The 24136-nt window shown below is 59.5% G+C and overlaps 2 protein-coding genes across 2 annotated transcripts; one reads left to right on the top strand and one right to left on the bottom strand.

Annotated features, from left to right (window-relative positions):
- The first annotated feature begins 40 nt into the window (after nucleotides 1-40).
- Nucleotides 41-16062, top strand: ARL8A (ADP ribosylation factor like GTPase 8A). Its single transcript, XM_027697704.1, has 7 exons — nucleotides 41-490; nucleotides 9676-9756; nucleotides 10725-10798; nucleotides 11766-11859; nucleotides 13008-13075; nucleotides 13983-14053; nucleotides 14168-16062. Exons 1-7 carry the CDS (start codon nucleotides 368-370, stop codon nucleotides 14215-14217), a joined length of 561 nt encoding a protein of 186 aa, XP_027553505.1. The 5' UTR covers nucleotides 41-367; the 3' UTR covers nucleotides 14218-16062.
- A 1914-nt stretch (nucleotides 16063-17976) lies between these two features.
- On the bottom strand, nucleotides 17977-23287 carry GPR37L1 (G protein-coupled receptor 37 like 1). Its single transcript, XM_027697698.1, has 2 exons — nucleotides 22461-23287; nucleotides 17977-19266 (listed from the first exon to the last, which is right to left on the bottom strand). Exons 1-2 carry the CDS (start codon nucleotides 23142-23144, stop codon nucleotides 18457-18459), a joined length of 1494 nt encoding a protein of 497 aa, XP_027553499.1. The 5' UTR covers nucleotides 23145-23287; the 3' UTR covers nucleotides 17977-18456.
- Nucleotides 23288-24136: the final 849 nt, after the last annotated feature.

The following is a 24136-nucleotide window of genomic DNA, read 5'->3' as shown; positions in this document are numbered from 1 at the left end:
TACCGGGGGCGGCGGCGGCGGCGGCGGCTCGGCCTCCATCGGCACCGACCGGGGCGCTCCGGACGCTCTCGGCTCTGCTCGGCCCCGCTCGGATCGACTCGGCTCCGCCCGGCCCCGCTCGGATCGACTCGGCCCTGCCCGGCTCCGCCCCGACTGGCCCCGCCCCGACTCGGCCTCGCTCGGCCCCGCTCGGATCGGCCCCTCTCGGCCCGGCTCGTCTCGGCGCGGCCCAGCTCGGCTCCGCTCGGCGCCGCTCGGCCCGGCTCGGTCCCGTTCGGTTCGGCTCGGCTCGGCCCAGCTGGGCCCGGCTCGGCTCCGCTCGGCTCCGCTCGGCCCCGCTCGGCGCGGCGCGGCCCGGCCTGGCACCATGCTGGCGCTCTTCAACAAGCTGCTGGACTGGTTCCGGGCGCTGTTCTGGAAGGAGGAGATGGAGCTGACCCTGGTGGGGCTGCAGTACTCGGGCAAGACCACCTTCGTCAACGTCATCGCGGTGAGCCCCCCGGGGAACACCCGCATCCCCCCCATCCCCGGGGAGCAGCGGGGCCACCCCAGGGCAGCACCCCTGCGCCTTGCAGCCCCCATTGCACCCCCCATTACAGCCCCCCATTGCACCTCACCCATTGCACCTCACCCATTGCACCCTTCCATTGCATCCTCCATTGCACCCCCCTATTCCACCGCACCCATTGCATCCCCCCACCGCCCCCCCATTGGACCCCCCTATTGCAGCCCCCCATTGCAGCCCCCCAATTACACCCCTTGGGTGCTCCCCAGAATGGCTCCGCCCTATCACACCCCAGCCTGGAGATGCATCTGTGCAGTGGGGTGCAGGGTGGGGTGGGGTGCGAATTGCAGGCAGTGGGGCACACTCTGGGGTGCGGTGTGGGGTGCAGGCTGCAGATCCAGCAGCATCGGGAGGGGTCCAGGCAAACCCCAGCGTTTGCTCCCCACATCCCCGGAGCCAAGCGCGGCGCTTGGAGCCGCAGCCAGAGCAGGCCCTGGGGAGGAATCACGGAACACCCCTGCCCTTCCCGGCCGGGGCTCTGCCGGTGGGCAGCAGCCGGTTCTGGTGCCCTGGGTGGGTGCTGCCGCCGCCCAGGATTGCGGGAGCCTCGGCCCTGGGAGCCGGGAAGCTCCGGCCCTCGTAGGGGTTGCAGCAGGAGCTTTGTCATCGTCCCTGCCGCTGCCGGGACGCGCAGGTGGGGGGCCTCGTGATGACCCTGCCGGGCTCTGTGCCACCGGGTTTCATTGCCCAGGGGCCGGTGTAGGAGGTGTTTGCCTGGCGACCTTCCTCGGGCAGCGCCCACCGGCAGCACTGTCCCGTGGGTGCCGGGTGCTGCTGCAGCAGCACACGCTCCACACCCCTGACACCCGCCTCGGGCCCCTCCGACCCCGGCCTCTCCCCAGCTGTGCTGCCTCGTCCACGGGGTCCCTGGATCCGGCAGCAGATCGGGAGCGGGATCCCAGAGCCCAGGGTGTGGTTTCACCCATGGGGATGCTTGGTGGAGTTTCCCCTCTTGCTTTTTTGGGTTGCTCTCGCCCTCTCCAGATGTGATGCTGCGAGGTGGGCGGATCCTGAAGGGTCAGGTTTGGGATGTGGTTCCCGCAGGGTTTCATGGAGGGAGGAGGATGTGGATCTTCCAGCTGCCCTGGCTGCCCTACTGCCCTCCTTGTCCCTGCACTTTGCTTGTAGGGTGCCATGGCTCGAAAGCACAGGGAATTATTGCTGCTCACTCAGGGTGCTGGAAGGTGCTGGGCTGTCAGAGGGGATTTTCAGCCTGTTTGGAGGCTTCTTTGCACTGGGGCTGTGCTCTTCGGGAGGTTTCCGTTGGTGCCAGGTGCTGAGGGACAAAAATGTCCTTCCTGAAATGTCTGGGGGCAGAGGAAGGACACCCCAAAGTGCTTTTTCACCCTGGAGACCATGGCACTCCAGCTCTCGAGCTGTTCTGCTGGAAGTCACCGCTTGGTGCTCCAGGCTCCTGCTGCTTTGGTCCTCATCTTGCCCAGCTCCCTGTTCCCCACGTGCCTCCTCCTCACCCAGCCGGATCCACAGACAGGGCTCAGCGTGGGCTTTGTGGGGTAAATACCTTGTTACAGGCAGTTTTACTGTGGGCAAAACCCCACCTGGAAGACCTGTACACCAGGACTCTCACTGCTTAGCCAGGATTGCTGGCTAAGGGACTTCGAGGAATTACAGGGGCTCTCGAGCAGTTGGAGCTGGCACCATGGCCTGCCCGTGTAACAGGTCTGTGGTGGGGTGTTTGACACCCTTGCAGGGCAGTCAGGCTTAGTGGCTGAGCTCAGTTAATTTGGAAAGTTCATGTTTTGTGGCACACTCACACAAAAAGGGGCACCAGCCCTTGAGAAAACATCCTGGAAAGAAGGTATTGGGGACAGTGAAGTAGCAGCGTGACACAGAAAATGCTGACTTGACAGGAACTGCCTGAGAAGGGTTGGAGGTGCCTGGCTTTAGGGTGTTGCAATGGGGGTGCTGGAAGGGGAAATAGCTGTGATTTGTGCTTTGGGCTGTAATTTTGGGCTTTGGGGAGGGGAAAGGACTGAACTGAGAAGTGTGGGATTTTGGCGTTGTTGGAGAGATCTCACAAGACATCTCTGTGGGTGCGAGAGGTGCTCCCCTTCCCTCAGAGCGATGCTGGGGCTGGAGCTGCTCTGGGGGGGTTGGCGCTGTCCTTGTGTTCCAGGATTTTTAGCTGCACCTGACTGAAAAATGGACTCTGGTTGCCTGGAAGGTGGGTGGTTCCCTCCAGCAGTCAGAGCTGTGGTTGTGCCAGGCGAGGGTTTTGCTGAAGGCAGTGATGATCCAGGGGCTGACTCCTCCTGTGTCACCTGCCCGGGGACCTTCATTTTCCAGGGCTTATTTTTTCTTTTCCTGGCTCTTGGGAGCTGAGACTTGAAGTTTTGCCTGCAAGGAGGGGTGAAAGCTGTAAACACGCCCGGTCTTCTTTTAACCTGAAGCCAGAGGGCTTTTAGCTGCCTTTTCCCCAGTCTGGCGGTGACAAGGGTGACTCGGGGGTGTTGAGAGCTCCTCAGGAGGTGCTGGGGCCCAAAACCTGTTAGTGCAGGCCATGGTTAGAACAAAAGAGTGTGTTGCTGCTTTTTAACACCACACAGGTTCTACCTGTGCTAGAGCCTTCCAGGGGAGCTGAGCCACAGGTGCTGGGGTGTCAGACCTGGGTGGTGGGGGGTCTGGGGCACCATCCTGTGCTTTAGCCCTGCTCAGGAAGTGATTCAGATCAGTGCTGCAAGAGGAAACATGGAGCTCCTAGAGTGAGTTCAGCGGAGGCTGCGAAGATGCTGAGGGGACTGGAGCATCTCTCTTAGAAGGACAGGCTGAGGAGCTGGGCCTGGTCAGCCTCAAGAAGAGACATCTCAGAGGGGACTTTATCCACTCTGTCAGTATCTGCAGGGAGCTGTCAGAGGATGGACCAGGCTCTGCTCGATGGTGCTGAGCAATAGGACAAGAGGCAACAAGCAGGAACTGATGCACAGGAAGTTCTACCTGAACGTGAGGAAGAACTTCTTTACTGCCTGGGTGACCGAGCACTGAAAAGGCTGCCCAGAGCGAGTGTGGAGTCTGGATGCAATCCTTTGCCACGTGCTCTGGGATGATCCTGCTTGAGCAGGGAGGCTGAACCAGATGACCACTGTGGTTCCTTCCAACCTCAGCCATTCTTTGAAACCACATCAGCGTCGTGTGTGGCATCAGGTAGGATGATGGATGCCATGGCTCTCCCGACAGCACTGCTGGTGGAGGCATGTCCTGAGAGTGTCTTGGAGGACTGCAGAGCTCAGTGCCTGCTCCCACCCATCCCTGGAGAGCCACTGACCCCTTCACTGGCCAGCTGAGCCCCCTCAGCAGGATGTGTTTGGGTGCCTCAGCTTGGGAGGGGAGGTGCAACTCCAGATCTGTGAGGTCTCCAGGGTTTGCTGGAGAGGTAGAAATGCTGGTGAAGGTGCTGAGGGAGAATCAGGGAGATGTTGTTCTGATGCCTTTGTGCCAGTCTGTCTGACCCTGCCTCTCCCAGTAACTCCAGACACGCCCCTGGCCTGGGGTCTGGCAGAGCCAGGCTGTGTGGGAGGTGGACGTGGGTCCTCATGCTGCCTTGGGGTCCTTTCTGCCTCCAGATGCAGCACCTGGGCCCTCCACAGGTGCATCTTTGCACCTTAGCTTCATAATTCAGAAGGTGGTAGGTTTTTTGGGGGGTTTCTCCTGTGTTTCCGGAAGAGGAGAAGAATCTGGATGGAGCATGGTCTTGTCTTGCTACTGCAACCTCTGTCAGCATAAGCCAGGAAAAATGGACAAGTGGTGGTTTTCCAAGATCATAGAGTGGTTTTGGTTGGAAGGGACCTTTAAAGGTCACCTTGTCCAACACCCCTGCCATGGGCAGGGGCATACAGGACATATTCCACTACACCAGGTTGCTCCAAGCCCTGTCCAGCCTGGTCTGGAACATTTCCAGGGATGGGGCAGACACAGCTTCTCTGGGCAACCTGTGCCAGGACCTCATCACTCACATTATAAAAAATTTCCTCCTTATATCTAGTCTGAATCTCCCCTCTTTTAGTTTAAAACCAATACCCCTTGTCCTGTCACTATAGACCCTACTAAAAAGTCTGTCCCCATCTTTCTTAGAAGCCACTTTTAGGTACTGGAAGGGGCTCTAAGGTCTCCCCAGAGCCTCTTCTTCTCTGGGCTGAACAGCCCCAGCTCTCCAGAGCAGAGGGGCTCCAGCCCTCAGAGCATCTCTGTGGCTTCCTATGGACTTGCTCCAGCAGCTCCACATCCTTCTGATGCTCGGACCTCAGAGCTGGAGGCAGCTCTGCAGGTGGGGTCTCACCTGAGCGGGGCAGAATCCCACCCTCCCCTGCTGCCCCCGCTGTGGGATGAGCCCAGCTCACGGGGGTTTCTGGACATCAGCACACATGGTTGGGGCATGTTAAGCTTTTCATCCGCCAACACCCCAAAGTCCTTCTCTTCAGGGCTGCTCTCCAGCCTTTCTCCGCCCAGACTGGATTTATGCTTGGGATTGCCCTGCCACAGGTGCTGGATCTTCCACTTGGGCTTTTTGAACTCCACGAGGTTTGCACAGACCCACCTCTGAAGCCTGTGCAGGTCCAGGATGCCACCCCTTCCCTCCAGCACTGCACCACATAGCTCAGTGTCCTCAGCACCTTGATCCCACTGTCCATGCCACTGACAGGGATACAACATTCTGTCATGGGATGGTCTCTGATGGTGACATCTCTGCTGCCCAGAGAAGCTGTGGCTGCCCCATCCCTGGAAGTGTCCAAGGCCAGGTTGGACGGGGCTTGGAGCAACTGGGTCTAGTGGAAGGTGTCCCTGCCCATGGCAGGGGGAGGAATGGGATGGTCTTTAAGGTCCCTTCCAACCCAAAGCATTCTGTGATTCTGTTCTAAAACAGTGCTGGTCCCAACACCGACCCCTGAGGAACACCCCTCATCACTGGCCTCCACCTGGACATTGAGCTGTGGACCACAACACTGTGACCATCCAGCCAGTTCTCCAGAGTTTCTGTAACAGACTCTGTGCTGCCATCAAGTAGTGCTGATGCCAGTGGGGGCTGCACATGTCCAGCACCCCAAAATCTAGGCCAGCAGCAAACTGAGTCACCAGTGCTTCGTGTGGCCACCACCTCTGTCCAGATGCTGCCCCACTGCAGACACATCTGAACGAGGGCAGCAACTGATAGATTTATAGGCATTTGTGGGGTCTCTGTGGACAGAGGTGGGACCAGACATTGCTGCAAATCTTACACAGAGCTGCTGGCTTCTCCTTAGAGTTGAGACTGTGCTATCTGTCCTTGGGGAGCTGCTGGGAGCATCTCACAGAGAGTTGGGTCAGCGCAGCCTCAGCGCTGCTGTCCAGCATACTTTGGGCTCTGATGCAGTGCTGAAGAAGCAAAAGCAGCCCAAGGATTTTCCCTTTCATCTGAGGAACCTAATTTTTATGAAAAAAACCCTGATCTTCAGTGATACTGTGCTCTTAAAAAAAAATAAATATGTGCGTTAGCTGCATTGCAGGGAGTGGGATGGATCGTCCTGCCTGGCTCGGGTGGGCTTACAGCAGGCAGGGCTGTAAGTGTCACTTGGGCTCTAGGGTCAGCACATGCATGGCCTGGTTGCTGTCCCCGGATCCCATTTTTGCTCTTGAGATACCCAGTGCCCTGGAGATGGGGCCCGTGGCGTCAGGGAGGGCAGCACAGCCTGTTTCAGGTGCAGTAGCACTGCAGGGAGCAGGGCCAGGAGAGGCCTGTGGGTTTCCCACCATGCTCATGGCCTGGGATGCTGGATCTCCAAGCTGAGGGGTGCTGTGGGGCCAGACCATGTGTGGTAATGAAGGTAGTGGTGGTGGTGAGACCATCTGCTCTGGGATGGAGGGGCCCATCCCTGTCCCACAGCACCCTGCTTGCCCAGCTGGGGCTGCTGCCTGCAGTAGTGGGAGCTGCCCTACACAGGCCCCTTCAATAGGATCCTTCTGCGTGAAGTTTCTGAAATCAGAGCCTGCTGAGGATTTGGGGCAAGAGTTGGGATTGTCTCTTGGACCCATGTGGCGCTTCCTTCTTGCTACCAACCCCTGGGGTAGCTCCATCCTGCCTGGCTCCAGGTGGCAGCCCCTCTTCCCAGTTCTCAGTCCTGTCCCCTGCAGTGCCTTCTGCAGGGGCATGGATCTCTGTGCCAAAGGTGCCCTGTGGTACTCAGAGCCCCAGAGAGCTGTAAGCCCACTGTCGAAGGGTAAAGGCTTGGCTTGAATTTGGCTTTTTTCCTGTCTGAATGGGGTGCTCAGTGCCAGGTGTCTGTCGGCGAGGCTGATGGAGATGTGCTGAGGGATGGAGCCTGTGCAGCAGAGCTGGGCTGGTTTAGCTCTTGGAGAAGAGCTGGAAGAGCAATGGAAGACCAAGCAAAGCTCAGGCTGCCAGGCACTCCCACCCTGCGCTGGCACAGGGCCAGTTGAAGAGGATGGATGTGGAGGTTACAGGTGAGAAACTGCCCACCCACATTTCCCCCTGTGTTGGAGCTTGGACAGGGTTTGTCAGGGTCTCAAGTGCTCCATGGCAGGAGATCCTGCAGGAGTGCCAGGCTGGGCAGTTTTGGGAATGGTCCGGGCACTGGTGGGAGACACCCAACCTGAAGTGCTTTGGGCTGCTGCCTCTGCCCCGTGGAGACCACGTTGAAGAGCAGGACCTGGCCACCCTGCACGCTGCTCACCAGAGCTGGTGGCTGCAGTCTGGAGGCTGAGGTGGCCTCTTTGCATGTGCCAGCGAGCCGAGGTCCTGGCTGCTGGCTGAGCAAGGGATGATGGCTGAAGTGGCAAGTGATGTGGTGTCCCTGTGCTTGTGGCAGGGGATGGGGCTCATCATGAGCTGGGGGGACTGCTTGCCCCTGCAAAGTAACTCAACTGGGACGTGTTGGGTCACTTGCCTTCCAGGCAGGGCAGCGAGGCAGAGTGGTTTGGGCAGAGTGCTGGGGAACCCTGGCAAAATCAGCAATGAGCTGGAGCCTGTAAAGACCTGATCTGCCAGTTGTGTCCACAAAATCCATCTTGCCTGCAAGGATTTTTGTGCAACCCAGTGGAATTGCATTCCCAAGTGATTGGTGTGGCTTGGTATCATCTCCAGGGTCAGCATGGGTGCTGTGTCTGCTGCATAACCAAAATTTGGGGGTCAAGGATGTGTCCGGTGAAGCTTTTGCACATCTCCAGCTGGGTGGTCTCTGCTTTCCTGGCAGTGGAGCTGTGGATGGCTGGACCCTGCAGGGAGCTGAAGATGTGCCGAAGGTGCCACCCTCAGGGATAGTTGGAGAGGAAAGAGGGGACACTGTGTTTCCACCACTGAGAGTTGCTTTCAGAGAGCAGCTGATGCAGGAGGAGCTGAGCATGTTGCAGCACGTTGAAGATGCTTTTGTGGGTGCTGGGACAGCAGGGACCACAGGCAGGCCATCCTGGCCCACAATGTGTCATGGTGCCAGCCTGTTTTGGACAGCTCAAGTGGTTTTTTGTTGGCCCTTTGACCCCTGGAGACCAGCACTGCAGGGGGGAAAGGATTTGGGGCAGGGAACAAGGCTGTGCCTCACTTTCCCCATGGAGGAAAGAAGGGGTGTCTCCTGGCTCCTGCAGCCCATCCCTTCTGGAATAAGCTTCTGTCTGTCTGAACTATGTCTTGGATGGCTTTTGCACAGACAGCAGATGCCGTGATGTGATCTGGGATCCCTGAGAGAGGTGTCTGCAGCTTCCTAGAGCTCTTCAGCAATTGCTCTCCGTGTCTGCTGATAAAAGCCTGTGAATTTCTTAATTTCATAAAGCCAAGTTGTGTATTGAACCTCAGTCCACAGGAGACATCCCCTGCAGATCCCTGCCTGCTTCCCCTCCTCTCCCTGCACCCTTCCCTGCCATTCCCCACAGTGGTTTCTGGGTGCAGTGTGGCCTGGACACCCCTTGCCTGCTGGGTTTTGCTGTTGGATGCAAAAGGGAAATGAAAAAGGGAAGTGGTGTGTTTTGCAGAGACATTGGAAGAGGTCAGGAAAACCCTGGGGACCTGGTGATGTGGGTCTGGAGGAGCCGTTGGCTCAAAAATCTGCTTATCAGAAAATAGCATAAATTGCCTTCCCGTTTTGAGGTTCGTGTTAACTAAGAGAGAAGCCAGAAAAGCCCTCAAGAAACTGAGGTTTTAAGAGCTGCTAGGGTGAGTTTGGCCATGGTTGGTGGTTCCTGCAGGTTTCTGGCACTCATGGTCAAAATCCCCAGGTCTGTGTTAACCTGGTTATCAAACCCTCCTCCCTGTTGACTCCCCAGCATTCTGCAACGTGGCCTCCAGGATGCTTTTACAGGCAATAAACCTGATTTGAGTCCCAAGGAGGCTGCTGGAGGCAGCAGGTGAAGGGCCGTGGCAGCTCCTGTCTCCTGATCCTGACCACTGGGACACCAGTGTGTCTGAGGCTGAGGTTGGGAGCTCGCTGCTGGGCTGGGGGCTGCACCAGCACCCAGGGCACCCAGGGCACCTGTGCTCTGTGCAGCGGCTGAACTGTCCTGGTTTAGGAATGGTGTTCCCCCAGTTTAGTGCTCCCACCACTTGCTTCCCCCTCCCCCTCCAACTGGAAGCACAAGAGGCAAAGATCAGGGGTTGAGATAAGAACAATTTACTGGTAACAGCAATGAGATAAGAAAACGACCAGTAACAGCAACAATACTAATAACAAAAGTGTTCCAAGAGAGGGTGATTAACATGCAAAATGCTCACCAAGCCCGGGACAGTGAAACAATGGTGGATGACTTCCCTCCCCCACCACGCTTTCTCCCTACAGGAAAGGGACAGGAAAGAAATGCCCTTCTTGGAAGCATTTTCCTTGCCCACGGCAATGATCTTAGGTGGTATCAGAAAACAAGATGTCTTGGCCATTCCCCATCCCGCTGATCTGGGCTGGAACTAGGATACACACCATTGCCATCTGGCAGCGTCCTCTCTCTGGGCTCTGTGCTCCTGGCATGGACCTGGAGGAGGGTTGTGCTGTGCCCGGGGCAGGGCTGGCAGAGCCTTTGGGGTCATCCCAGGCAGGCTGCCAGCCTTGCTGCCTGGCTGGGGTGGGCTGGCTGGCCATGTTCCTCTGCCCCCTAATGCTGTTTCACCTTGTTCCTCCCAGTCAGGACAGTTCAACGAAGACATGATCCCGACGGTTGGCTTCAACATGAGGAAGATCACCAAGGGGAATGTTACCATAAAGGTAAGATGCAGGTGTTACTGCTGGTTAAGGCTCTTGGGACAAAAGGTGGAGGGAAGGGAGATTGGTGGCTCTTCTGCAGGAAGGATTCCAGGGACTGCAACTGCAGCTGGGAATCATAGAATGGAATCCTAGGATCGTTAAGGTTGGAAAATCCTTCTAAGGTTATCGAGTCCAGCTGTTCCCCCATGACGTGGTAGTCATGTTCACCACTGAACCATGTCCCCAAGTGCCACATCCACATGTTTTTTGAATGCTTCCAGGGACTGTGATTCCACCATCTGCCCTCTTAGGGTCCTGCAGGTAACCACCAGAAGAGGTGGTGAGATGTGGGAGATCCAGACTTGTGCAGTAAGAGCCACTCCAGGCTGCAATGCTGGAGGTTTCCTTATACTTCTGGCTTGCTGGTGGGGACTCATGGATGTGGTCACCTTGCTGAGGGTGGGAGTGCTGGAATAAACAGGTCATGGCCTCAAGTGGTGGTCTCTGCCTCGGAAGCAAGGGGAGAGGAAGGTTCTACCCCTTCTGGACCTTTCAAGGGCCCTGAGTTAAACCAGGAAATAGCTGTGGGACACACTTGAAAAGATGGCTGGGGATCTCTGGCTGCTGCAGGAACACTTTTGAGAGTGTGCTGAGTGTTCTGAAATGGGAAATGCCTCAGGGATAGACCAGTAAGTGTGGTGGACATGGGGAGGAGCACCCAGCTTGGGCCAGGGGGTCCCTCTATGCCAGCAGAAGCGTAACCACAGGGGGATTCAGCATCCTACAGCTGCCCTTCCTGAGGCATCTCCTTGCCTTACTGAGCTGGGAGCCTCCTCCTCAGGTTTGAGCTGAAGAGGACAGGATGGGGGTGAGTTTGGTGAATGGACAAAATGCCCTGAGTGGCCACATGGTCTTGGGCAGGACTGGGGTACTTGGGGCACTGGGGTGATGGACAGGACACCGCAGTAACCCCACTCTCCCTGTCACAGCTCTGGGACATTGGTGGGCAGCCGCGGTTCCGCAGCATGTGGGAGCGATACTGCCGTGGAGTGAGTGCCATCGTGTGAGTATCCCGGGGAGCCAGAGCTCCACTGTCACCCACACACTGATGCTGAGCCTCACCAGTGGGTGGGGGCACAGCCCCACCCCAGGATACTGGGCTGGCTGCGAGGGGAGCTGCGATGCCTTTGCTGGTGGAACTGGACACCTGTGTCAGGAGTTAGAACCACTGAATTATCGTGGAATCATTAAGGTTGGAAAAGGCCTCTAAGATCATCAGGTCCCACCGTTAACCCAACACAGCCATGGTCACCACTAAACCATGTCCCCAGATGGTTTTTGAACCCTTCCAGGGGTGGTGAATCCACCACTGCCCTGGGCAGCCTGTTCCAGTGCCTAACCACCCTTTCAGGGAACAAATTTTCTCTAATATCCTTTGCAGGATGAGTGTCAGCCCATAAGAGTGAAATCCTTCCCTAAATCTCCCTGTCTGCTCAGAGCAGCATTGCTGACTGCTAGCTTCACATCCATTTTCTCCGTGGCCCCTCCCAAGATTACCCCACTGATGGGATGAGAAGGTCCTTCCCCCTCTTGGGTCGACGTCTCCTCTCCATCATGAGCTCCTTTTGCCTTCTCCACTTGTCCTCTACCCTGGGTGTCTCCATGGGAGCTGCCATGTGCACATGAGCTTCATTGGGTGCTTGGGGACAACACGTGTCCTGCAGCTTCTCCTGCCCAGGCTTCCCTTGCCCAGACTGTCCCTGCTGTCAGCAGGTGGACACCTGCAGGGATGGGGACAGGGTAGTCCTCCACTCCCCTGGGAGACATGAGGGGCTCTCAGCCCCACAGCCGTCCTTGGGAAGAGGGGTCCTGGCAGAAGGATCCTGTTATCCACCACCTCCATGGCCCAGTCTCCAGTGGGGGCAGTGAGCTGCCATGGGAGGAGATTTGGGGGTGGCACAGACCTCGGGCACAGCACCAAGGCGTGGGGACCTGGGCACCTGTGCTCAGGGATGTCCCTTCCCTTGCAGGTACATGGTGGATGCTGCTGACCAGGAGAAGATAGAGGCCTCCAAGAACGAACTGCACAACCTGCTGGACAAGCCGCAGCTCCAGGGCATCCCGGTGAGCTGCTGCCTCAGTCAGAGCCCACAGCCACTCATCATCCTGAGGCTGGGGACTGCCAGGGCTTGCAGAGCAGATTCAGGGTGGGGATCCCCCTTCTTGGGGGAGTCTCTTCCCTGCTGCACTCCTGAGGGAGCTTTCTAGGCCAGAGCTAGGCCAAGCAACAGAGAGGGAGCTTTAGGGCAGGGAGCACAGACCAGACCCCCATGTATTCAATCTGTCCTCTAATTTATGGTGTGACATTAAGGTCCCGTCTCCTGGGAGAGTGGCTCCTGGGCTGTGACATGTGCAGGAGGTGGGGACGTGGCACAGCATGAGGCACGCTGCACGTGCCAGGGTGGGATGTGCACAGAGCATCCCAAACCAGCCTCCTTTGAAAGGAGCTAATTGAGGATCTCGCCACACATCCCAAACGTCCGCTGCCAGCTAAATTAAGCTCCTGACATACCAGGCTGCAGTTGTAGCCCTCTGAAGGCTCTCCTCTGGGAGAACGAGCCTCGGGATTGAAACGGGGAGGTGCTGCACCCTGTGTTGCTGCAGAGCCCCGGCTCACCCTGGACATGCAGCCTTGGCACTGCCCCTGTCAGGTGACAGTCGTGTGGGCGCTCCGGAGGGACAAACCAGTCCTGCCGGGTGGTTATTTTCCTTGCACGGTCTGAGAATGCCTTTGAGGATGTGAACAGCCTTGAAATCAGGAGGGATCAGTGGATGGCGCAAGCAGCCGCTGCTGGTTGGCTCTGGCTGCCTGCGGAGCGGGTTCTGCCCAGCACCCACAGCTTGCTCATGCTGGAAATGTCAGGTTTAGCCATTTCACTTGACTTTTTGCTCAAAGACAGCAAGAGGCTCCTGGGAGAACGTCCTAGATGGCACAACAGATGCTGGTGCCCTTCAGGGAGGATTTGCTATGGGGCCATCTCCACGCTGGGAGTAGAGAATGCACAGGAGATGCTGTACACAGGCTAATTAAGGCAGTTAATTGAAGCACTCTGCCTCCTGATTGCTGCTGAAGGGGGTTTCTCCAGCTGGGACATCCTGGTGGAGTGGCTAGGGCTGTCTTGAATCACAAGCAGACTCTGCTTCTGGGTGGCAGAAGCAGGTTCCTGCCTGGTCTGGCAAGCGGGAGCTTCAGGTGTCCCCTGTCCCTGTAGGTCCTCGTCCTGGGAAACAAGCGGGACCTGCCCGGTGCCTTGGATGAGAAGGAGCTCATCGAGAAGATGTGAGTCTGACAGTGGCCCAGGCAGCCACAGTGGGGCTGTGACACAGTGTGAACCCCCTTGTTCTGCCATGTCCCTGCCAGCACGGTCACCCACCTGGGGTGACATTGTGGTGTCCGGGGTGGGCTGCCAGAGACGGGTGGCTGAGGACATCTGAGGTGACACCTTGTGGAGACAAGGAGGAGCTGGAGCCACCAGTGCCAGGGCTGGGTCCTGGGTGCCACACGGTGGCATGTGGGCCTGGCACAGCGTGGTGCTGGGCGGTGGAGCTGGGCTCCCCAGGGGTACTGGGACCAGGCTCCCCAGGGGTATCATGCTGCCCTGGTCACCCTCCCATGGCTGTGCACCACTCATGGCATAGGCACTGCTCACCTGACAGCCCTGGGGGCCGGGAGGTTGGACCCTGCTCCGGTGTGTGACACCATCCACATTCCTGTCCCTCCACCCTTTGCCATGCCAGCATGTGGCCTCTGATACTGCTCCTGCCCATCCCCACAGAGGGGATCTGGGATGCTGCGCTGACTCACAGCATCTCCTCCCTCCAGCCACCCCTTGGAGCACCCCCTGGACCGTGGGCACATGTGCTGCCAGCCCTGTGCCACTCCCAAAACCTCCCTGCCCTGTCTGGCTGCAGAGCTTGAGGGGTAGCTGTGAAATTTTGTGGCGAGGCTCTCTTGTGGGATCAGGTCCCTCCTGCCCCATCACAGAGCCCCCTCACCCCAGACCACCTCTGCCCCTCAGGCATGGAGTGCTGGTGCCTTCTCCTGACACACATGCAGCTCCTGGGGAGCCTCTGCTCCTTCAGTGTGCCCTGTTTCAGAGCCCTCCCCAAGGACTGCCCAGAGGTGTCCCCCATGGCTGCCCCACACAGCCCAGGGTCTGCAGCCAGCACTCGCTCCTCTCCCACAGGAACCTCTCCGCGATCCAGGACCGAGAGATCTGTTGCTATTCCATCTCCTGCAAAGAAAAGGACAACATTGGTGAGTGCCCAGGGCTGGGGGCGCAGCGGGGCAGGGCAGCCTGTGCCCAGGTGCTGGCACAGGAGGGGGTGACAGCCAGGGGGAGAGGCTGTAAGTGTCCCCTTGCCTCTGCAGACATCACCCTACAGTGGCTTATCCAGCACTCGAAGTCCAGGCGAAGCTGAGATCCCGCGGGCTTGGCTCGGATCGGGAAGATGCCATTGTACGAGCCCATGCCCCTCTCTCCTGCTCTGTCCCTCCAGCTCTCTCTCTAGATGGGTATTTTTAGGGGACCCCAGACTCTGCTCATGTTGGGGCAGAGTCCTTGTTTTTATTGTAAAGAAAATGTCCGACTGCCCTCCTCTCCTCCTCTCCTCCCCTCTCCTCTCTTCCCTTCCCCTCTCTCCCTCTCTTCCTCCATTTTGGCACTGTTCTGTTGTTGTCTGTGTATACAGTATATATATATATGTATATATATTTTAATTTTTTAATTTAAGGGATAGTGCTGTTACTAAACTGGGCCCTGTAAGCAGTAGGAAAGCTGGGGCTCCCTGAGGCCGGCCGGGGGTCAGCGCTGGGAAGAAGAGGAGGGTGGTAGCAGAAGGCAGCCCTTGGGGATGGGACTGTGCCAGCTGCAGGCAGGTCCCCTGGGGCTCCATCTTCCCTTCCCTGTGTGTCCTGCTGCTACCTCTAGGCAGAGACCACGCTGGGGGTGTCAGGAGATGCCCACCTTGCCCTGCCTCAGGCTTCAGTCCTATGGGCAGGGTTTGAGGGAGGGGGTGATGCTGCCCCTGGGCTCCAGGGGACAGGGATTAGTCACAAGCCGCTGTGATCAGCCTCCCCCCATTGCCTCTGGCTGATGTGCCACTGCCCCAACCCCTCCTTGGGGCCCAGGGCCACTTGTCCCCCTGCCCCACATGTCCCCTGCTCCTGTGCCTGTTCCAAATCCTGCCCACTGCCCAGCCTGGACGCTCGGGGTGGGCTGATCTGGGAGACTGGTGCCAGTGCAGGGGGCCCAGCAATGCCAGCAGCCCCTGGGGGCACGGGGGCCTGGCTCCTGCCATGCAGCTGCCCCACAGTTGGCTCAGCCCTCTGTAGCCTCTTGGGGTGGCTGCCCTGGCTCCCCATGTGCCAAATGGCATCGCCTGTGCCTGGCTGGGGCTGCTGGCTCTGCTCTGGCTGGGGACATCCCGTGGGGACACTGGGGAGGGAGGGACACATGGAGACACCTGGAGACACGTTCAGAGCATCTGTGCACCCTCAGCGCTGCTCACTGGAGCCAGGGAGGTGCTCCCTGTGCCTGTTCCCCGTGTCCTGCTCCCCATTCTCTGTTCCCATTCCCTACTCTCTGTGCTCTGCTCCCCATGCTCTGCTCCCTGTTCCCTGCTCCCCATTCCCTGCTCCCCATTCCCTACTCCCCGTGCCACCTCCTGCTGTGCTGCCCTGGCTGGGGGACATGGGAGCCGTGGGGCAGGGGGCAGTGGGGCTTGTGGGGACCACAGTTGGGTCCTTGTCTGCAGGTGGCGGGAGGATGACGGGAGGTTTTGGGGGGTGAGGAAGGCTGTGGCCATCTGTGCCATGTGATGATTTGTTGGGGCTCTGTTGGGGCCCGGCCAGGTTGTTTGGGGCCAGTTTTTGAGGACTCAGCTGTGCTGGGAGGGGCTGCTGGAGGGTGGGTGTGCAGGGGGAAGGCAGTTGTCAGTCCCAGTGCAGGGCTGAGGCACAGGGTGGGGGTGGCTGGGGTGGCTGCAGGGTCCCTCTCAGCCTCTTCCCACTCAGCTCTGGGGCGTCAGGCCAGGGGTTTATCTTCTGTTCTTGTTTTTGCAAAATTGCACAAAGAGAGGTTTCTTTTTGGTTTTTTTTTGGTTTTTTTTTTAATTTAATGACTTGTAAAGTGTTGTCACCCCCCACTCCTCCCTTTTTTTTTAAAAAGGTATTTTGTCTCAGATTTGACCTCTGTTGGGGAATGATTCTTGTAACTGTACAATTTTTTTTGCCTCCTAATAATAAATTAACAATTTTGCGTTGGGGGTGTGGCTGCAGTCACGTTACTTCCTCGCCATCACTGCCACCCTTCCCTCGGAGCCCTGCCCAGGATGGGGGTCCCTGTCCCCCAGGCAGCACCATCTGTGTGGTCATGCTCACCCAAGAGGGGCTGGAGCCACCTCTGGATCATAGAATCATAGAATCAGACGGGTTGGAAAGGACCTCTGAGATCATCAAGTCCAACCCTTGATCCACTACCACCACAGTTGCTAGACCATGGCACTAAGTGCCACATCCAGCCTCATCTTAAAAACCTCCAGGGACGGAGAATCCACCACTTCCCTGGGCAGCCCATTCCAATGGCTGATTACCCTCTCTGGAATTTCTTTCTAAGATGCCTCATTTCCTTGGCCTGGGTGCCAAGACGAGCTCAGAGACTCCATCTATGGCCATTGTTGCTGCGGGACCTTCCTTTGCCCCTGTCAGGTACCAGAACTGCTGCAGGGCCCTGCTGTCAGACTGGGTTTGGAGCTCCTGCCCCCTCCTGCTGCTGGCATCCCCCTTCCCTCCCTGTGTCCTTTGGGGGTGGCCTCCTGCCCCATATCCCCTGGGGGCTGTAGCTGTTGCTTCTGGGGTCCCTCCACTCCATGTCCCCAGGGGGTGGCCCCGTGCTCACCTCCCTCAGGGGCTGTGCCCTGTACCTGGCAGGTGCCTGGGGTTCAGCCCAGCCCATGGGGTGCTGTGCCTGCTGTGGGGCCACGTGCTGCCGCAGCCCATGGTGATGGTGCTGCCTGCACCTCCCCTGGCCCCGCCCGCGCTCCCCCTCCCCACCCATCCAGCCCCGCGGGGCCGCAGCACAAGCCCAGCTTTGTTCGCCCTTGGCCCGGGCTCAGGACTGAGCTACGTGGACCAGGCACATGAGAGATGCCCCCCCCCCACTGCCCCCACTGCCCTCGAACCCCCGTGGGGACCCCGCTTGCCCCGAGGGGACATATGGGAGCGTGGCCTGGGCTCTGCACCCCCCTTCATCCCTGTGCCAGGGGGAGACCCCTCTTCTCCCAAACTGTGCGACCCAGCGCTGGGGAAGGGGGGGAGGAGGATGAAAGGAAAAACCCAGTTTTGTGCTCTCGGAAGAAAACTGGGGCTTTTGTTTCCCTGGAAACGGAGCTGTGAAAGCAAAGCCCGAGCGGAGCCCGGTGGGTGTTGTGCACAAAGCCCACAGTGAGCCCCTCGCTTTCACTGCCCGTAGCAACCGTCTCCCTTGCCCCGGCATTTCGGGGGCTGGGGCGGCTGCCAGCAGCTGGGACAAGGAGCTCTAACAGCTCCGGTGGATCCAGCCTGCCCTCAGGCAGATCCGCAGCCCCGGCTGCTCCCCGAACCACCACCCCCCACTCCATAGAGGAGCCGTGGGCAGGGGGTGGATGTGGGGCTGGAAAGCCTTATGTCCTGAAACCCATCTCCCTGGACAATCCTGTCCCTGCAATGGGCAGGTGGATGAGGGCCAGGAGCCCTGCGTGGGACGGTTTGGGTAAAATGTCCTCACCCCAAGGCTCCCCAAGGGGTGCTGGGGGTGGTGGTCCCACATCCCCCCCAGGCAGCAGCACTGTGCAGCTGCAGCACATTGGTCCTGCATCATACAGCTGCCTTGCAGGCTGTGGGGCACCACAGCCCAGTGCTGGGCTAGCAGGACTTTACTGGGACCAGTTCAAGTCCTAGAGACCACCTGATTCTTCAGAGGGAACCCTCCCACAGGCACTGCTCAGCATCATCCCAGAGGGAGGGGGCAAAGGGCCCTTTCCCCACCTCCCCTAGCTGCTGCCTGCCCTGGCAGAGCTGCTTCCCTGCCCTCATGCCCCCTCAGCTGTTCATGCCCACCCCAGAGCCCCCCAGGTTTAGGGAAGAGCCATCCAAGGGGCTGCCGGGGCTCAGCCCGGCGGTGCCGGCGGCTGCGGGTGAGGTGTGCTCTAGGTTACTGGTTTATTGAGCTCATACAGGGCACGGCTTGGATCCATGGGATACAGTCACTGGGACCTTCTCCTACTGTGGAGGGGCTGGCAGGAGGGGAGGGGACAGGACGAGGGCAGTTTGTGTTTGCTGTGTCCTCTGCGAGCCACCGTGGCCACCCTCCGTGGTTTCAGATGGGACCTTTCCGGCACAATTCCATCTCCAGAGCAGCAACCCCACAGAGCCCAGCCGGGCAGCCGGGACGGGAGGGTGCTGATGTCCTCACTGGCCTTTGGGCAGAGGCAAGAAGGTCACCGATGTAGCCACAGGGTTTCAAGCCCCACCTGCCCAATGCTGGGTTTGGAGCCCACGGCGCAGCCCCCTGAGCCGTCTCTTCTGCTTATTCCACAATCCAGACACGGGCACTAACGGCAAAACAACGTTTGGTCTTGGGAGGAGGTGGTGGAACGATCTCTACAGCTCCCCGGTGGCACTTAGCACGGGGTGCCGAGGGCCAGGAGCGGGGGGGGTGTCTCCCGGGGCTTGTCGAAGAAGATGGAGGAGGACATCTCGGTTTTGAGCTTGCTGTCGGCGCTGCCCTCGCTGGAGGCGGTGTCGGGGCCGCAGCCCTCGCAGCAGCAGCAGCAGCAGTCCATGAAGGCCTGGCCCAGGGGACGACAGAGGCACAAGAGCAGGACGGGTGTCACCGAGCACTTGAAGAACAGGAAGAACTGGTTGATGAGGTTGAGTAGGTCCAAGGTCTGCTTGGACATGTCGGGGGACATGTAGGCCACCACGATGTTGCAGACGTTCTCGGGGGTGGTGCAGAGCCCGTAGATGATGGTCAGGGCGATGATGGTGCAGTTCAGGTGACTCTCGCACTGGCCGTGCTTGGTGCCCCGGCACTCGCTCTTCTCGGTGCCGCGGATGCGCCGCGTCACCAGCTGGCAGCTGATGGTGAAGAGGATGGGCAGGCAGAAGTAGCAGCCGAAGTACCACCACATCCGAGCGTTCTGGTAGGTGAGCACCAGCGAGTAGACTGACTCAGGCAGGTTGGACGAGGGCTTCATGGTGCAGTACTCTGTCACCACACCGTTCACGGGTGACGTGTCCTGCGCCAGCTGCCAGAGCAGGATCTCTGGCACCGACAGCGTCATGGAGCCCACCCAGATGACAGCCAGCTTGGCAATGATGGACTGGCACTGCTCGATGGGCCGGGTGCTGGCCTGGGGGCTGGTGGCTGCATGGAACCTGTCGATGCCCAGGGCGCAGAGGCTGAAGGTGGTGACTCCCAGCGACGATACCTGGCGAGGGAGGAGGCAGAACAGGTGAGCCCTGCTGCAGGGACATCACCAGGAGGTTGGCTCTACCAGGCTTGTGGCAAACCCCTGGCTACCCAAGACCACAAGACCACAAGACCTCCTCCAAGGTTGTAGGGAGGTCACAGCCTGTGGCTGCATCCCAGGGTTAGAGCCGCTTTTCTGTGACTCCTGAAATGGCAGTGCATCAATATGTCCCCTGACCCACAGTCCTTGCCCAGCTCCCTTCTCTGCAGAAGGGAGAAGCTTTGCTGGATGTTTGTCTGTCCATCCAGCCAGAGTGGGAACAACACGATTGTCCCTCAGGCTCTTCCTCTATTCTGGATGGCTCTTGCAGAGGAAAAGCAGGGACCATCACACCCACCAGCACCTTCCCAGGGTTCTCAAGGCCCCCCCACGCTGGCTCGTCCCTGCCCTGCTCTCCTTGGACAGGCCAAGAGAGTTGAAGGCGCCGTTGTCCCAAATCAGCTTGGGGCAATTTCCGCTGCATTGAGAATGGCAGGAAAAACATCCCCTTTGCCAAAGGAGGAGGCCAAAGGAGGCAGAGGAATCGCTGTGGCTCTGGGAGGACTGGCCAGGCACCGAGGGTCACGATCAGCGTTCCCAGTCCCAGCCCCAGAGCTGGGAGCCAAGTCCCACAGCCCTTGGCCAGGACGATGGCAGAGTCACATGCTGGTGCCCCTAGTGCTGTGGCCATTCCTGGCCTCACGAAGCCATCAAACATCACCCTATGCTGAAAGACCTTCCCAGCACTCAGGAAACATCCCAAGGCTCCACGTGGTGCCTGGGGAGCAGCCCAGAACACTGCCCCCTTGGCCCCCCAGCCTTTTCCTGGGTCCTGGGCTGGTCCCTCCAGCAGCTGATGACCAGAGTGATGCCAGCACTGAGCAGCACCGTTGGTGTTGTACAGCAGCATCTTCCCAGACACAGCATCAGGGTACCAGAGCAGCACCAACATCCTGTGCCCAGCACCAGCATCCTGCACTCAGCACCACCTCCCAGCATATCCCAGCTCCTCTGCCCAAAGCCCAAAGCCACCCTGGGCACCCAGTGCCCTGCTCTGCCCCACAGCCAGCACCCAGCACATTGGCTCAGTTCCCTCACTCTCAGTGCTGCTGTGCTGCTGCCTCCTCCCTCTACACTCTTCTACAAGCTCTTCTGTCTCTCCTGGTCCCCTTGGTCCTGCAGAGCATCGGATGCTCTCCAGTGCCCTGGCAGGGATGCAGCTGGTGCCACTGGTCAGCCCAAGCACATCCCTGCACACGGGCTGTCCCCAGGAGCCCATGTAACCAGCTGTGCTCCCAAAACCTGTCTCTGTGCCCCCCCACAGGGCACTGGACAGCTACACAGTGAGGCCAGGGGGTCCAATTCTCCCAGTGTCTGTCCAGTGGCCTCGCCACTCAGGGTGGACATGAACCATTGGCCTGCAGACAGGTGCCCCTCTCATGGCTGACCCTTTGCCAGGGATTTGGCTCTGTTGTTCCTATGGCTCCCTGCAGTTGAGTCCCAGGTAAAGACCTGGAGCCCCTTCCTGCCCGTGCTTTGAGGGGCAGGAGGGCAGTGCAGGGCTGGGTTCTGGGGGGCTGAGCAGGAGCAGCCCCCCCACCAGGACCGTGCTTCCCAGTTTGTGCCATGCTTATCCTTCAGCAGCACCACCATCCCATCGTTCCTGTCCCTTCCTGCCTCCTCCAGCACCAAGCTGTCCCAGGAGCACCCTGGTGCTGCTGAATCCCTGTGCCCACTGGTGCCATCCCCAGGGTTCTCCCACAGGGACAGAGAGCCTGTGAGCAGCTCATGGCAGATCCTCCTCAGGACTGGGGTCTGCTTTGGGGGTATCACCCTTCCCTTCCCATCCTTCCCCAGAGCACTGAGCCTGCTTGGGCAAATTCCTGCCCCTCTCTGAGTCCACCCAGCTGCAGTGATGGAGGCCTGTGGGGGAGGACAGGGATGGGGCAAACACTGCATTTAATGAGAGGCTGGGCTGGGCTTTGGAAAGGGGCAGCTCCTGCCTGCTGGGCAGGGACAGAGTGAAGCAGGGAGGCTGCACAGCTCCCCCAGCAAACACCACATCCGCGTGCTGGGCTGTGCTGTGCAGATTTGGGGCTGTGCTCAATGAGACACGCAGGGTGCAGGTCCATCACCCTGCACCCAGAGGCCTCGGTGGCATTGCTGGCATCCCCTGCTAGGGCTGTGCACGGCCAGGGACCCCCGTGCCACTGCAGGTCCTGCACAAAGGCACTGGGGCACAGGGAGGTGACTGTCCCATTGCCAGCAGGGCACGGAGCAGCTGAGGGCCCTGAACACTGGGGTGGATGCTCTGTGGGACAGGCAGGTCCTGAACCCTCTCTGGTCTGACCAAGCCTGAGAGAGTCTCCAGCGACCTGACACTGTCTTTGAGCAGTTCCAGATGTTTGCACCCTTTGATAAACGTTGACCCCACAGAACAAGCACAGGCAGGTTGGATCTGTCTGTCCCATAAGGGCACAGAGGGGCACAGCTGGACCCCAGGCTCCCCTGAGGATGGGAGATACCCACAGCGAGGGTTTGTTTCCAGCGCAAGAGCAGGATCATTCCAAACCCTGCCATCTGAGGCAGCTTTGCTCATTCTGCCGTGTTCTGTCACCCCAGTCCCTGTGGCCTTCTCAGGGGATGCCTGGCTCTCCCCGAGCGTGGCCAGCCTGTCACACATGAGGCTGGAGGACAAACACAGATCTCAGGTCCCAAACCTAATTCCTGGGCTGTCCCACCCCAGTGCTGCCCAGCTGCACCCCCCTGCCCCAGAGCCATCCTCAACAGCCCACAGTGAGCAGTTTCTGGGCCAGCACACTGTGAGGCTGAGCCCCCAAGCTTGGGGGGGTCAAGCTGGGACTGGGACAGACAAATGGAGGGACCCTGCAGACAGAAGTGCCCATGCTGGCTGGACAACAGAGGGTCTAATGGGCTCCTCCCAGCCCTGGCAGAGCTGGTGCTGGCTGCAGAGCCTGAGGAATGGCCTGGGACAGAGGGAAAAGGGAAGGTCACTATTGGGACTGTCCCTTGGCTCCTTGCTGTTCCTCACCGTGGGGGTCTCTGTCACACAGTCCCTGTGCCAGGCCACCAGCAGCACAGACTGCCCCAGAGCAGGAGGGAAGAGAGGAGCTGAGTCCTTGATCCCTCCAGGGCCCTGTGCAGCCCCTTACCTCCATGAAGGGCACGATGCGACAGGACACGTCCCCCAGCAGCCTCCTCTTGGTGATCTCGTTGAAGATGACCACAGGCAGGCAGAAGAAGAGGATGAGGAAGTCCCAGAAAGCCAGGCTGGCCAGGATGGAGTTCCAGGCACTCTTCATGTAGTAGTTGTGCCACACGATGCACATCACGGAGAGATTTCCGATGATGCCCACGGCAAAGACGATGAGGGACAGGAACATCACGGCGTAGGCACTGTAGGAGCTCTCGGTCACTGGGTACAAGGGGTTGTGGATTTGCAGCCGCTTGTCGGACACGGTGGTGAGGTTGGCTCGGGGCTCTAGCCTGTCCCTGTCCGTGGGGACCCCCGGTTGCTGCTCCGAGGGGTCCGTGCTGGATGGCAGCAGGGCCCTGGTCGGGTGCAGGCTGGCGGAGTTGAGGGGCCGCGGGAACTCCACCCGCACCCCCGGCACGTACTGCTGCACCGACTTGGAGTCCTCCTCCGTCCCCCGGCGCGGCCTCTCTCTCATCACCTGCACCTCCGGGATGTCCTGGGAAACCGTGGGCAGGGTCCTGCCTCCCTCCACACCCTGGCCATGGTGGGGGCTGCCGGTCCCAGCCCCGCTTCGCATCCCCGCGGCCCCCGGGGCCAGCAGCAGCAGCAGCAGGACGAGGAGAAGCGCCGGCGAAGGCATCGTGCCCCCGCGATGGTCCCCGCACCCTCCCGGAGCGCGTGTGGCGGAGGCGGCGCAGCCCCGAGCGCGGGCCCCCGGGGCTGCACGGGAGCTGTGTCCGGGCACAGCCGCTCGGTCCGGCTCCGGCCGCGGCTCTGGGCGCTCGGGGAGAGCTGGGCAGGATAAAGCGGCTGCGGGAGGGGAGCCGGGCCCTCTGCTGGTCACCCACCGCCCGGGAGATGGGACAGCGGCCAGGCTGGGCAGCTCCGCATCCCCCAGCATCCCCCTGCGTTCCCCAACATCCCTCTGACATCCCCAAACATCTTCCCAGCATCCCACTGGCGTCCCTCCAGCATCGCCCAGCATCCACCGAACACCCCCAAACACCTTCCCGGCATCCCGACAAATCACCCAGCACCCCCGAGCATTCCCCAGCATCCTCCCAGCATCCACAAAAAATCCCCCAAAAAGTCCCCCAGCATCCCCAAACATTCCCCAGTGTCTTCCCAGCATTCCCCCAACATCCCTCAGGATACCCCCAAAATCCCCCAGCATCCCCAAACATCCCTTCACATCTCCCCAGCATCCCTCAGCATCCCTCAACATCCCCCAATATCCCCCAACACCGCCTGGCATCCCCCAGCATCCCCCAGTATCCCCCAGGCTCCTCCAGTATTCCCCAACACTCTAAGGCACCCCCAACCTCTCTGCAGAACAAGCCAGACGAGGGATGCCCACAGCCTGGCACTGGGCATGGCCTGCTGAGCTCAGCTCTTCCCACGGGAGATCTTCCTCTCTCTCCCTGGAGCAGAACTCAGGAGTCCTGAGGTCTGGCGCTGGGCACCACGTGGCACATCCCCTGCACACTCAGCTTGGACTCAGGACACCCTCAAATGGCTGAATCATCTCCCTGGGGCTGGAGGGGCATCAGGGCTGCCCCTGGCAAGAGGAAGGGCAGGTGGCCCCAGCTGATGCTTCTTGCCACAGAGGGGTCAGATCTGATGGCCCAGCTC

The sequence above is a fragment of the Neopelma chrysocephalum genome, unplaced genomic scaffold, assembly GCF_003984885.1.
Source record: "Neopelma chrysocephalum unplaced genomic scaffold, ASM398488v2 Primary Assembly neopelma1_122, whole genome shotgun sequence".
Lineage (NCBI taxonomy): Eukaryota > Metazoa > Chordata > Aves > Passeriformes > Pipridae > Neopelma > Neopelma chrysocephalum.
Note: the sequence above shows the minus strand (reverse complement) of the source record. Positions and strands in the feature narration are given on the sequence as shown.